We start from the raw sequence: 15,040 nt of genomic DNA, 5'->3' as shown, positions 1-15,040 counted from the left end.
AGGATTCTTAGATAAGAGTATCAGTAGCCTATTACATCACAAATAACAATTTTCCAATTTATAAATTGAGAGCTTTTACCATTTATATAATGTTGTAGTAATAAATGTATATCCTGTAACAGGCAAGTTTATTAGCTGGTGAATTAAGAAGACTGGAACATCTCTTTCCCTTAGGACAGACTCTGCCACTCTCACTCATTTGCTCTGTGCCCTGTGTCATGCCAGGCACCTGCAAACCTGGACTGCACTTATTTTCTATTTCTTAGCCCACTTTTATATCTGCTTTGCCACTGAACTCTAAGGCTCTTGAGGGATAGGACCATGGCATGTCTGCATAGTTTCCTTAACATTCAATGTGATTCCTGACACAGGGCAGGCAGGCATTATTCAGAGCGGTGGAATAAGTGAATTTCATAGATTTGTAACATCTAACTTTTTTCTGGCTGCAATAATGCACTGCTTATTAAGTATTTTACTAATCTTGTTAATTTTAACAACAATCTCACAGAGTATTTTATAGAGGAGAATATAGGTTTTCATAAATTTAGTAACTTACACAAAAGTCACAAAGTAGGATTGGCAGGCTTATCAAAATGTTTAGAGAAAATAGGAAAGTAGAAAAGTATTCAACAACACTGAATTTGCTTTATTAAGTGAGCTGGGCAGCCAGATATATTGTTATATAAAAAGCTTCTTTTATATATGCATATATATTAAGAACTACTTTATTACCAAAATAAATACCAACAAAAACAACAATCTGATTAAAAACTCAAATTCTGGCCGGGCGCGGTGGCTCACGCCTGTAATCCCAGCACTTTGGGAGGCCGAGGTGGGCGGATCACAAGGTCAGGAGATCGAGACCATCCTGGCTAACACGGTGAAACCCCATCTCTACTAAAGATACAAAAAATTAGCCGGGCGCAGTGGCAGGCGCCTGTAGTCCCAGCTACGCGGGAGGCTGAGGCAGGAGAATGGCGTGAACCCCGGGGGGCGGAGCCTGCAGTGAGCCGAGATCGCGCCACTGCACTCCAGCCTGGGTGAAAGAGCAAGACTCCGTCTCAAAAAAAAAAAAAAAAAAAAAAAAAAAAAAAAAAAAAAAAAATAAATAAATAAATAAAAATAAAAATAAAAACTCAAATTCTGGCTGGGCGTGGTGGCTCATGCCTGTAATCCTAGCACTCTGCGAGGCCTAGACAGGCAGATCACTTGAGGTCAGGAGTCAAGACCAGCCTGGCCAACATGGTGAAACTCCATCTCTACTGAAAATACAAAAATTAGCCAGGCGTGGTGGCACACACCTATAATCCCAGCTACTCAGGAGGCTGAGGCAGGAGAATCACTTGAACCCAAGAGGTGGAGGCTGCAGTGAGCCTAGATCACGCCACTGCACTTCGGCCTGGGTGACAGAGCAAGACTTCATCTCAAAAAACAAAAAAACCACAAATTCTTCCAGTTGACTACTACCATCCTACTATGCCCTGCTATCAGCAGGTTGGCATGTACCCTTCTAGATTCCTCTGCAATGCACAAATACGCATACACTTTTTCTTACATTAATGGGATGGTACTATACATACTGTTACATGTCCTACCTTTTTATTCAACATATATCAAGAATACAACTTTCCAATTTTAGAAATGTTAAGGATATCTTGGCCGGGCACGGTGGCTCACGCCTGTAATCCCAGCACTTTGGGAGGTCAAGGCAGGCGGATCACAAGGTCGAGTTCAAGACCAGCCTGGCCAACATGATGAAACCCCGTCTCTACTAAAAATACAAAAATTAGCTGGGGTGGTGGTGCGTGCCTGTAGTCCCAGTTACTCAGGAGGCTGAGGCAGGAGAATCGCTTGAACCCAGGAGGCGGAGGCTGCAGTGAGCCGAGATGGCGCCACTGCACCCCAGCCTAGGTGACAGGGCAAAAAACAAACAAACAAACAAACAAAAAACAAAACAAAACAAAAAAAAGCAGTCGGGTGCAGTGGCACGCCTGTAATTCCAGCACTTTGGGAGGCAGAGGCGGGTGGAGCATCTGAGGTCGGGAGTTCAAGACCAGCCTGAACAACATGGAGAAGCCCAGTCTCTACTAAAAATACAAAATTTGCCGGGGTGGTGGCGCATGCCTGTAATCCCAGCTACTTGGGAGGCTGAGGCAGGAGAATTGCTTGAACCTGGGAGGCGGAGGTTGTGGTGAGCCGTGACTGCGCCATTGCACTCCAGCCTGGGCATAAAGAGCAAAACTCAGTCTCAAAAAAAAAAAAAAAAAAAAAAAAATCTCATGGTAGGAAAACCCCATTCTACCTATGTACACTTTCAGGAGTCAACATTACCCACAACCCCTCCCAAACAGAACCTTATACACACACTGATAGCTTTACCAGTAAGGCAATACTTTACTTTCTTTTTTTTTTTTTTTTTTGAGATGGAGTCTTGCTCTGTCACCCAGGCTGGAGTGCAGTGGTGCCATCTGCGCTCACTGCAAGCTCCACCTCCCAGGTTCATGCCATTCTCCTGCCTCAGCCTCCCAAGTAGTTGGGACTACAGGCGCCCGCCACAACGCCTGGCTAATTTTTGTATTTTTCTAGAGACGGGGTTTCACCGTGTTAGCCAGGATGGTCTTGATCTCCTGACCTCATGATCCGCCCACCTCGGCTTCCCAAAGTGCTGGGACTACAGGCATGAGCCACCATGCCCAGCCTACTTTCTTTCTTTTTGAGACAAGGTCTCACTCTTTTGCCCAGGCTGGAGTGCAGTGGTGAGATCACAGCTCACCAAAGCCTCAACTTGCCCAGCTCAAGTGATCCTCCCACTTCAGCCTTCCACGTAGCTGGGATCACAAACACACACCACCACACCTGGATAATTTTGTATTTTTGTGGAGATGAGGTTTCGCCATGTTGCCCAGGCTGGTCTCAAGCGATCTGCCTGCCTCCACTGCCTAAAGCACTAGGACAAGAGATGTGAGCCACTGGGCTCAGCCCAAGTCAGTACTTTTTATTTTTATTTGAGACGGAGTCTTGCTCTGTCGCCCAGGCTGGAGTGCAGTGGCGGGATCTCCGCTCACTGCAAACTCTGCCTCCCCGGTTGATGCCATCCTCCTGCCTCAGCCTCCCCAGTAGCTGGGACTACAGGCGCCCGCCACCACGCCTGACTAATTTTTTTTTTGTATTTTTAGTAGAGACGGGGTTTCACCATGTTAGCCAGGATGGTCTCGATCTCCTGACCTTGTGATCCGCCCGCCTTGGCCTCCCAAAGTGCTGGGATTACAGGTGTGAGCCACCATGCCCGGCCCCAAGTCAGTACTTTTTAATGTCCTATTTTTTCAATTAATCCCCTTCCAACTCTATATTCTATGACTTGTTCTTCAACACCGTAGAACCTAAAAAAAGCCCTTTTATCACAGCACTGAAATGCACTATTTTTCCTTGGAATATTATGAATATCTCATCTACCACTTTTCCCCTCCTCTCTTCTACTAATTATTTCTGAAAGCCAGATAGGTTACAACAGCAAACAATTCCTTTCTCTGCAGGAAGGGTAAACTGTACTAGCTTTGTCCTCCACTGAAGTATAGCCATCAGTGCTATAAGCACCAAGTTTTCTAGCACTTCAAAGTCCCCAGCTGTGCAGTGATTCAGCACCTCCCAATCTAATGCTTTTTTCTTTTGAGTGATGCTCAGATTCTCAAGGTATTCAAACTCTAAGCTTGCTATATCTTTTCTGAGATTTAGCATAACTGATCAAATATAGGAGTAACTGATCAAATATAGGAGTAACTAATCTATTTGATCTTAAGTGAAACTTACACCTGCAGAGTTGGAATCTAAATCTGTTGTCTTCTGACGTCAGCTACATTTTGACTGTGGTTTTGGGTAAATGAGAAGTTGTGGACAAGTCTCTGGAGGGAGAATTCAAACACTGTCGGCCTGTGTAGTCATCTCACTGGCTACTTGTTCCTCATGCTCTGGCCTCTGCCACTATATCTTAGCCAGTGATGGCAGTCACGTTTTTCAGTGGTCCCTGATAAACACAAGCAAGCTATCTCCAGACACTTTTCATAATGCTAAGCCTCCTCTTTAAATGTCTCTTCTTAACTCCTCTCTCTTCTTGCTGACTCTGCTTAATATTTAACCCAAATCTTTCTATTTTTTCCCTTGGTATACCATCGTACCACTCTGTCACCTCAAATCTCCTTATTTAGCTACTTTAGTTAAACTCCTCCAGTGGATTTTTTGTTGTTGTTGTTGAGACAGGGTTTCACTTCTGTCACCCAGGCTGGAGTGCAATGGCGCAATCTCGGCTCACTGCAACCTTCGCCTACCAAGTTCAAGGGATTCTCCTGCCTCAGCCTCCTGAGTAGCTGGGACTACAGGCGAGCGTCACTATGCCCAGCTAATTCATATATATATATATATATTTTTTTTTGTAGAAATGGGGTTTCAACATGTTGGCCAGGATGGTCTCAAACTCCTGGGCTCAAGCGATCCGCCTACCTCAGCCTCCCAAAGTGCTGAGATTACAGGCGTGAGCTACCACGCTCAGCCTCCAATAATTTAAGGGAGTTTGTGTATTTCTACCACACTTGACCTTGTATAAATTGATTAGTGGATTATTATATGGCTTTTTACAACTGAATTCAATGGAGTCACATCTATCTATAGACACTCCCTAGGGCTGAAAAGACTTTTTTTAAAATCATGAATTACAAACACAGATACCCAGGCCAACAGAATGTTATGACATCCCCTAGCGCTGAAAAGACATTTTTAAAAATCATGAATTAGAAATACAGATACCCAGGCCGAAAGAATGTTACGAGGTGTAACCTTGGAATTCTTTTTTCTTAGGGTCCCTAAGACAATTACACAAGTTAAAAGTCTCGGCCGGGCGCGGTGACTCAAGCCTGTAATCCCAGCACTTTGGGAGGCCGAGGCGGGCGGATCACGAGGTCAGGAGATCGAGACCATCCTGGCTAACACAGTGAAACCCCATCTCTACTAAAAATACAAAAAATTAGCTGGGCGTGTTGGCGGGCGCCTGTAGTCCCAGCTACTCGGGAGGCTGAGGCAGGAGAATGGCGTGAACCCGGGAGGCGGAGCTTGCAGTGAGCCGAGAGCGCGCCACTGCACTCCAGCCTGGGTGAGAGAGCGAGACTCCGTCTCAAAAACAAACAAACAAACAAACAAACAAACAAAAAACAAGTTAAAAGTCTCAAAGGTCACAATTTAGGCCGGGCGTGGTGGCTCACGCCTGTAATCCCAGCACTTTGGGAGGCTGAGCTGAGTGGATCACCGGAGGTCAGGAGTTCGAGATTAGCCTAACCAACATGGTGAAACCCCATCTCTACTAATAAAAATTAGCCGGGTGTGGTGGCATGCTCCTGTAGTCCCAGCTACTCAGGAGGCTGAGGCAGAAGAATTGCTTGAACCCAGGAGGTGGATGCTGCACTGAGCCGAGATCGCGCCATTGCACTCCAGTCTGGGCGACAAGAGCAAAACTCTATCTCAAAAAAAAAAAAAAAAAAAAAAAAGTCACAATTTAAAGTTTCCATAATGGAATATAAGTCTTACCACAATGGAAATGAAAAATCTGAATGTCCTTTTTTCATTTAACGGTATGAATTAAGTCTGGGAAAGTATGTCTAGATTTGTTTTGTTGCACACATGAATCATTATAGAAGTAGGACCACATCTACTTGGAACTTTGTCATTTCCTCCCATAAATAAAAGCCATGATGATATCAACTGCCTCTTCTTATAGCAAACATTATAAAACCAAACTATAACACCAACTACCTAGTTTCTATCACTACTAAGAAGGACCAACTTCACGAGGTTTTTGCCCCTTTTAAGCCTCTGTTATTTTTTACCTTTTCACTGACGCATAAACAATACAAGATCTAATTAAAATGTTGATTTTAAAAAGAATAAAAGATGAAGTACTATCCTAGTCTTTGGAATTCTTTCCTGAGGTGGCCAGGAGAAGCTGAGGAGCACCTCATCTGGTTATGTGGTGGCCACGGAAAACCTGAATGAGGAATCAAGGATGGAAAAGACCTACTATGAGACATTTATTCCATTTTCACTGAGGTCACAAAATTATTCCCTATAAGTTGTTTTTTTTTTTTTTTTTTTTTTGAGACTTGAGTTTTGCCCTTGTTGCCCAGGCTGGAGTACAATGATGTGATCTTGGCTCACTGCAACCTCCATCTCCTGAGTTGAAGAGATTCTGCCTCAGCCTCCCCAGTAGCTGGGATTACAGGCGCCCGTCACCATGCCCAGCTAATTTTTTTTTTGGGATGGGAGTCTCACTCTGTCGGCTCACTGCAACCTCCATCCCAAGCGACTCTCCTGCCTCAGCCTCCCAAGTAGGTGGGATTACAGGCGCCTGCCACCACGCCTGGCTAATTTTTGTATTTTTAGTAGAGATGGGGTTTTACCATCTTGGCCAGGCTGATCTTGAACTCCTGACCTCGTGATCTACCTGGCTCAGCCTCCCAAAATGCTGGGATTACAGGCATGAGCCATCGCACCGAGCCTTTTTTTGTATTTTTAGTAGAGATGGGGTTTCACCATGTTGGCCAGGCTGGTCTTGAACTCCTGACCTCAGGTGATCCACCCACCTTGGCCTCTCAAAGTGCTAGGATTACAGGTGTGAGCCACTGTGCCCGGCCCCCCTAAATTTATAAAATGGCTTAAAAGTAGCTTAAAATAATCTATGTGAGAAGGTTTTCAAAATAACATTACAACTTATAGATTAGCTTTCTAATATACATACCCATTGTTCCAAACACTGATTTAAAAAGAAAATTGCTATTTCCAGCTTTACAATTCTTGGTCTTCACATTAATTGTTACTTAGGAGGAAAGGCTTAAAATAATTTCCTCCAGTTTAGATAGCTCAAGGTTGGGTGTGGAGGCTCACACCTGTAATCCCAGCACTTTGGGAGGCTGAGGCAGGCAGATCACTTGAGGTCAAGAGTTCGAGACCAGCCTGGCCAACATGGTGAAACCCCATCTCTACCAAAAATATAAAAAAATTAGCCAGGCATGGTGGCACGTGTCTGTAATCTCAGCTACTCAGGAGGCTGAGGCACGAGAACTGCTTGAACCCAGGAGGTGGAGGTTGCAGTGAGCTGAGATCTTGCCATTGCACTCCAACCTGAGCGACAGAGTGAGACTCTGTCTCAAATAAAAAAAAAATAAAAAAAAAAAGCTCAAGTCTGGATTCCTTAAGAAAAATATACAATATGAAGGGGAGCTGGGGAAGGGATAGCATTAGGAGAAATACCTTATGTAAATGAGAAGTCGATGGGTGCAGCAAACCGACATGGCACATGTATGCCTATGTAATAAACCTGCATGTTGTGCACATGTACCCTAGAACTTATAGTATAATTAAAAAATAAATAAATACAAAAAAATACAATATGAAAAAACTTGATAAAGCAATGGGATGAATTATTTTAAAATGACGCTTTTCCCAATGTATTTAAGTCTTGATGCTAGATACATTTGAATATAAAGATGCTAAAGCTACTCAACGTTAACCCAGCATAGAACAATTTCATTTCTCTCAATCTGCTTAGGATGAGACTCCTATCAGTCACTTTTGTCCTGTGTTTTATCTCAAGGTAACTTAAGTTTAATGTAACATTTCTTATATAAGTATTTTCTTAGGGTCACTTTATTTTTGGGGTCAGCCTGAAACCTATGTTTAAGACTAAATTTATAAGTCTTCAATGAACACATAAATGTTAGTATTTTCAAAATAGGGACATAACCTCATTCTAGGAATGAAAACATTGAGCAGCAACAACAAACACACATGCATATTAACTTCTCTCTGACTGAACCAGAGATCACCCAAAATTCCTATATTTTCTCCCTCTGAATCTGGAAACTGACTGCCATAGCCGGATCAGTAGCTGTCATGTAACACATCAAACCCTTACCTTTACATCAGCAATGAGAGCATCTTCATCTTCTATCCCTGTGGGGACACATTTCTTGTGCAGTGGCAGAGACTCCAACTTATCTACAAGGCAGCGAAGGCCTTCAAGCTCAAAATGGGTCAGATGCACTTGCCTGTCCTTTCGGGGTGCACACTGGGGATCCCACACTTGTCCATTGTGGGAGCCCCGGCTAGAGTCAGAAGATGAGTCCCCAGACAAAGTTTTCTTCAGACTTGGAAGACTTCGGCAGGTTTTGCCCAGTCCATCATAATCCAGGTTGACTCCATTTGCTACAGGGCTAGTGAGGACAGAACGCCTGCTGCTCAAGCGTCGGGGTTCTCGATCCACTGCTTCCTCATCCCCATTCCCAGACTCCAACCCATTTAACTCCAAATCTACCAATATGAAGAAAAAATGCAGTAAGAACATTTCACTTTGCCATGTGATCAGCAAGAGAAATAGGTGGCATGATAGGGGCCTTGAGGCTATAAATGACAAAATTACCACATTTAAAAAAATGGTCTATCTTTATTCCAACCCATTTGTCCGCTGTTGAAAATCACAGTTACAGGTAGAAACAGGATCCTGACCTAGGAGGACATCTAGGTAATAGTCAATTGGATTTTTTAAAGTTTGGGTAGGACCTAGTCTTTGAACTGTGTACTAGAAATTAGTTACTTATCAAAGTGGTTGTAAGTCAGTTTCAAGTTAAAGCTTGAATCTGGGATTATAATTTCATTACCTTTTAAAAGAGAAGATACTAAGAAGCACGTATGTTTAAAAAATAGTTTTAGCCTGGGCAACATAGTGAGACCCCATCTCTACATTAAAAAAATTAGCTGGGTATAGTGATGCATGACTGTGATCCCAGATACTAGGGAGGGTGAGGTGGGAAGACTGCTTGAGCCTGGGAGGTTGAGGCTGCAGTGAGCTGTGATCATATTACTGAACTCCAGCCTGGGCAAGAGAGTGAGACCCTGTCTCAAAAAAAAAAAAACAACAAAAAAACAAACAAACTTTTTTTTTTAGTCTGAAATTTTGGTCTTAAAATTAAGCTTTGGAGTTGAAATCCTAACAACATAAATAACAAAACAAAGTGACTATTTTTGAAAAGGAAGATTTTGATAGTCAAAACACAGTGATAATGTTCACCGGTCTTTTCTATTATAATTTAGAAAATGTAAGAAGGTGCAAAGCAGTAAATAAGTCATCCCTTATCCCTCCATCCTATGATAACAACTAAACAGTACAATATATTTTCTTTCCATGTTTTAACAGATGTGTATGATTATTATGTGGGGTTTTTTTTTTTTTTTTTTTGAGACGGAGTCTCTCTCTGTCACCCAGGCTGGAGTGCAGTGGTGCAATCTTAGCTCACTGCAAGCTCCACCTCCCGGGTTCACGCCACTCTCCTGCCTCAGCCTCCTGAGTAGCTGGGACTACAAGCACCCACTACCACGCCCAGCTAATTTTTTGTATTTTTAGTAGAGATGGGGTTTCACCATGTTAGCCAGGATGGTCTCGATCTCTTGACCTTGTGATCCGCCCGCCTCGGCCTCCCAAAGTGCTGGGGTTACAGGTGTGAGCCACCGCACCCGGCCTAGATGTGGGTTTTTTTTTTTTTTATGTTGTGGTTTGTTTGTTTTGAGACAGGGTCTCACTCTGTTGCCCAGGATGGAGTGCAGGGATGCAATCATGGCTCACTGCAGCCTCAACCTCCTGGGCTCAAGCAATCCTCCCACATTAGCCTCCCGAACAGCTGGGACCAGAGGCATGCGCCACCACACTCAGCTAATTTTTAAAATTTTTGTAGACAGGGTCTGGTCATGTTGCCCAGGCTGGTCTCAACCTCCTGGACTTAGGTGCGCCTTCCACCTTGGTTTCCTAAAGTACTGAGATTACAGGCATGAGCCACCATGCCTGGTCTCTATGTGTTTTGTCTGTTATTTTTTGAGATAGGGGTGTCACTATGTTGCCTAAGCTGGTCTTGAAATCTTGGACTCAAGTGATCCTCCTACCTTAGCCTCCCAACTAGCTGGGACTACAGGTGCGCATCACAGTGCCTAGCTCTATTAGATGTATTATTATTGTTTTTTTTGAGACGGAGTTTCGCTCTGGAAGTGCAGTGGTGCTGGAGTGCAGTGGTGCGATCTCGGCTCACTGCAAGCTCTGCCTTCTGGGTTCACACCATTCTCCTGCCTCAGCCTCCCGAGTAGCTGGGACTACAGGCGCCTGCCGCCACGCCCAGTTAATTTTTTGTATTTTTAGTAGAGACGGGGTTTCACCGTGTTAGCCAGGATGTTCTCGATCTCCTGACCTCAGGTGATCAGCCCTCCTCGGATCGGACCTCAGGTGATTGGCCAAAGTGCTGGGATTACAGGCGTGAGCCACCATGCCCGGCCTAGATGTAATTTTTTTTTTTTTTTTTTGAGACAGAGTCTCACTCTGTTGCCCAAGCTGGAGTGCAGTGGTGTGATCTCGGCTCACTGCAACCTCTGCCTCCCGGGTTCAAGTGATTCTCCTGCCGCAGCCTCCTGAGTACCTGGGACTACAGGCGCGCAACACCACGCCTGGCTAATTTCTGTATTTTTTAGTAGAGACAGGGTTTCACCATATTGGCCTGGCTGGTCTCGAACTCCTGACCTCATGATCTGCCTGCCTTGGCCTCCCAAAGTGCTGGGATTACAGGTGTGAGCCACCGCGCCCGGCCCATTTTTTATTTTCAACTGAGAATATAAACTATGAGTAAAATTATGCAGTAAAAGTAAAATGCTAAAGCAAAAAGTATCTTGCTTGGATTAAAGATTCCATAAGAACATGTGATCCCAGGATATTATGGTGTTGAGTCCTTACCAATTTCAGACATAGAAGAGTCTAAAAATGTATACTGAAACTACACTGCCATCTAATTAAAATATTTCTCTGATAGATGTTGGGGAAACTTGAAAGCACAGAGATAAAGAGCATAAACTGCAGAGTCTAACCAACCTGGTTTAAGCTGTAAAGCTGAACCAAGCTGGTCAGACTCTAAAAGCTGTGGCTTTGCCACTTATTAACTTTAAGATCATGGACAAGTTTTTAAATATCCTTGAACCTTAATGTTCCCATTTGTAAAATGAGGATAATAATACCTATTTCTCAGATAATAATAAGAATAAATGTAAACTGCTTAGTATAGTGCCTAGAATACGACAGGTTATTTTGATGATGTATTCCTGGTTTTTATTGTGCCAAAGACGATTATACAATAAAACACATTAGACAACCGGGCCAGGTGTGGTGGCTCATACCTGTAATCCCAATGCTTTGGGAGGTAGAGGCAGGAGGACAGCTTGAGGCCAGGAGTTTGAGACCAGCCTCGGCAACAGAGCAAGACCTCATCTCTACAGAAAGTAAGAATTAGCTGGGAATAGTGGTATGTGCTTGTAATCCTAGCTACTCAGGAGGGGGACTGCTTGAGCCCAGGAATTTGAGGTTACAGTGAGCTATGATCATGCCACTGCAATTCAACTTGGACGACAGGGCAAGGCCCTGTCTCTAAAACAAAAACAAAAAGCATATTAGACAACTGATCATCTTTTGTTCTTTCTTTTTTTTTTCGCGACAGGGTTTCACTCTGTCGCCCAGGCTAGAGTGCAGTGGCACGATCTTCAGCTCACTGCAGCCTCAACCTCCTGGGCTCCAGTGATCCTCCCACCTCAGCCTCCTGAGCAGCTGGGACTCGAGCCACCATGCCTGCCCAATTTTCTGTAGTTTCTGTAGAGATGGGGTTTTGCCATGTTGCCCAGGCTGGTCTTGAACTCCTGGGCTCAAGCCATTCACCCACCTTGGCCTCCCAAAGTGCTAGGATTACAGGCGTGAACCACCATGTCCAGCTTGATCATCCTTCTTGAGGAGCTAAGTAATAGCAACTCAGACAAAGACCAGATCCAGAGTATTTCATTTGGCCATTAACTCACATCTGGGTAGGTAACTGGTATTCAATTCCAATGAATGAATTTGGTATTTCCAAGTAGATGAATTAAAAAACCAAGAACATACTGAGTGACAGCCTACTGAGTATTTCGGGCCTCACCCTCCATCCTAAGCGGTGTCTTCAAAGCTCCTATAGGCAGAATACTTACCCATGCTGAGGGACTCTTTCTGAAATTCCTTGGTTAGGTGGGAACGGTTGGTTATGCAGTACACATAGCGTTCCAACACATACCAACACATCTCATAGTAGAATGGATAGCGAAACTTATTTGGAACCTATAGAGAAATACAATAGAGAAAAGATGACGATTTTCAAGGAAAGAGAGTACAACAAATGGAATTACTGCAATCATTTACCCAGGAAATACTCTCACCAGTCAACCTGCAAACCCAGCTTGGCATCTGAAGCAAAAACTTAAGTAGAACCATCAACTTAGAAAATGTTGGTCTTGAGAAACAATCACTGAAGATAAAGGGTACTTGGGAGGCCCAGACGGGTGGATCACTTGAGGTCAGGAGTTCGTGACCAGCCTGACCAACATGGTGAAACCCTGCCTCTACTAAAAATACAAAAATTAGCCAGGTGTGATGGTGCACACCTTGTAATCCCAGCTACTTGGGAGGCTGAGGAATGAGAATCACTTGATCCTGGGAGGCGGAGGTTGCAGTGAACCGAGATCACGCCTCTGCACTCCAGTCTGGGCTACAGAGTGAGACTCCGTCTCAAAAAAAAAAAAAAAAAAAAAAAAAAGGTACTTGAGGAAGACCATTCAGAACCACCAAGAAGCTGTCTTGGTTGAGTAGGAAAGCATCAAAACAATGAAAGTTTCGGTTCTGGGACAGTAAATTTTAAGAGTAAGACACAAAATACTTGAGAAAAAGGCATGCAAAGTACTCTTGCTTTATTATATTTGCCCTTGAATCAGAAGGCCATGGAACAAAGAATCTCATGGAAAAAACAGGACATGAGATGAAGTGACATGTTCATATTAGGCTATTACAAATACTAAAGTTTGACTAGAGACTCACTCTCAGACCGTGTCTAGTCTAGGGCACCAGGTTGGGTATTTTCTCCACTATCGATGCTCAGCTTGCCTGCCTCATACTTTGTAGTCTGCCAAAATGGTATGTCCACAAACCAGATTAATGTTCCATACGACTTAATCAATCATTATCTTTATTTTCTTTCCATTCTTCCCAAAACAGCATTTTCATTATTATTTCAGCTGGATACTAATTTTAAAAAGTACTCTTTTTTTTTTTTTTGAGACAGAGTCTCGCTGTTGCCCAGGCTGGAGTGCAGTGGCGCAATCTCGGCTCACTGCAGGCTCCGCCCCCCGGGGTTCACGCCATTCTCCTGCCTCAGCCTCCCGAGTAGCTGGGACTACAGGTGCCCGCCACCACGCCCGGCTAATTTTTTTGTATTTTTAGTAGAGACGGGGTTTCACTGTGTTAGCCAGGATGGTCTCGATCTCCTGACCTCGTGATCCACCCACCTCGGCCTCCCAAAGTGCTGGGATTACAGGCGTGAGCCACCGCGCCTGGCAAAAGTACTCTTTAGATATATCATAGTCCAGGAAAGGACAAATCAGCACAGATTGATCAGTGAGGAAGACCAATGATGGGGACTATCCTAAATATATTTAGTTGCCTTTTTTTAAAACCATTTTTTTTAACTTTAAGAGACAGGGTCTTGCTCTTTCACCCAGGCTATCATCCTCCTACCAAAGCCTCCCCAGTAGCTGAGATTACAGGTGTATGCCACCACACCTGGCTAATTTATTAACCCATTTCCCTTTTAGAAAATAAAAGAGCAGCTTGCGGCCAGCGTTCATTTAATTTTACATAAACATGCTCTTTGATGCTGAAGGAAATCTGATTGATTTTCGTTTGTTTGTTTTTTGAGACGGAGTCTTGCTCTGTTGCCCAGCCTGGAGTGCAGTGGCACGATCTTGGCTCACTGCAAGCTCCGCCTCCCAAGTTCACGCCATTCTCCTGCTTCAGCCTCCCAAGTAGCTGGGACTACAAGCGCCCGCCACCACGCCCAGCTAATTTTTTGTATTTTTAGTAGAGACGGGGTTTCACCGTGTTAGCCAGGATGGTCTCAATCTCCTGACCTCGTGATCTGCCCGCCTTGGCCTCCCAAAGTTCTGGGATTACAGGCGTGAGCCACTGTGCCTAGCCGGAAATCTGATTGATTTTCAAGGTGAACATAAAATATAAAAACTGTCCTTGGAGTTATTTCTAAACAAAACTAACAGCAGGATGGTCTGAATCATCAGGATTGTCTATTTCAAAAATATCAGATCCGTCATATGAATCTTTGGCCAACAACTGTTCATGAATGATATATTATTATTATTTTTTTTTGAGATGGAATTTCACTCTGTCACCAAGGCTAGCGTGCAGTGGTGGGATCTTGGCTCATTGCAACCTCCACCTCCTGGGTTCAAGCGATTCTCCTGCCTCAGCCTCCTGAGCAGCTGGGATTATAGGTGTGTGCCCCCACACCCGGCTAATTGTTATTTTAAATTTATTTATTTATTTATTTATTTATTTATTTTTACTATTTTTTGACACAGAGTTTTGTTCTTGTTGCCCAGGCTGGACTGCAATGGTGCAGTCTTGGCTCACTGCAACCTTCACCTCCTGGGTTCAAGCCATTCTCCTGTCTCAGCCTCCCAAGTAGCTGGTATTACAGGTGTGCACCACCATGACCAGCTAATTTTTATGTTTTTAGTAGAGACGGGGTTTCACCATCTTGGCCAGGCTGGTCTCGAACTCCTGACCTCAGGTGATCCACCTGCCTCGGCCTCCCAAAGTGCTGGGATTACAGGCATGAGCCACTGTGCCCAGCTATTTATTTATTTAGAGAGAATTTTGCTCTTGTTGCCCAGGCTGGAGTCCAATGGCGTGATCTCGGCTCACCGTAACCTGTGCCTCTGAGTTCAAGCGATTTTCCTGCCTCAGCCTCCCGAGTAGCTGGGATTACAGGCATGCGCCACCACACCTGGCTAGTTTTGTATTTTTAGTAGAGACACTCTTTCTCCATGTTGGTCAGACTGGTTTCAAACTCCCGACGTCAGGTGATCCACCCGCCTCGGCCTCCCA

The 15,040-nt window shown here is 44.2% G+C and overlaps 1 protein-coding gene across 4 annotated transcripts in view; it reads right to left on the bottom strand.

Annotated features, from left to right (window-relative positions):
• KDM2A (lysine demethylase 2A) overlaps nucleotides 1-15,040 on the bottom strand; it is a 148,667-nt gene that overhangs the window by 20,957 nt on the left and 112,670 nt on the right. For all 4 annotated transcript variants that reach the window (XM_030811304.1, XM_030811305.1, XM_030811303.1 and 1 more), the window contains 2 exons: nucleotides 12,079-12,205; nucleotides 7,955-8,349 (listed from right to left, as the gene is read on the bottom strand). In XM_030811304.1, coding sequence (XP_030667164.1) covers nucleotides 7,955-8,349; nucleotides 12,079-12,205 — 522 coding nt within the window. The remainder of the gene's footprint in view (nucleotides 1-7,954; nucleotides 8,350-12,078; nucleotides 12,206-15,040) is intronic.

Source organism: Nomascus leucogenys, chromosome 4 (assembly GCF_006542625.1).
Source record: "Nomascus leucogenys isolate Asia chromosome 4, Asia_NLE_v1, whole genome shotgun sequence".
In the NCBI taxonomy this organism is placed as follows: domain Eukaryota; kingdom Metazoa; phylum Chordata; class Mammalia; order Primates; family Hylobatidae; genus Nomascus; species Nomascus leucogenys.
Note: the sequence above shows the minus strand (reverse complement) of the source record. Positions and strands in the feature narration are given on the sequence as shown.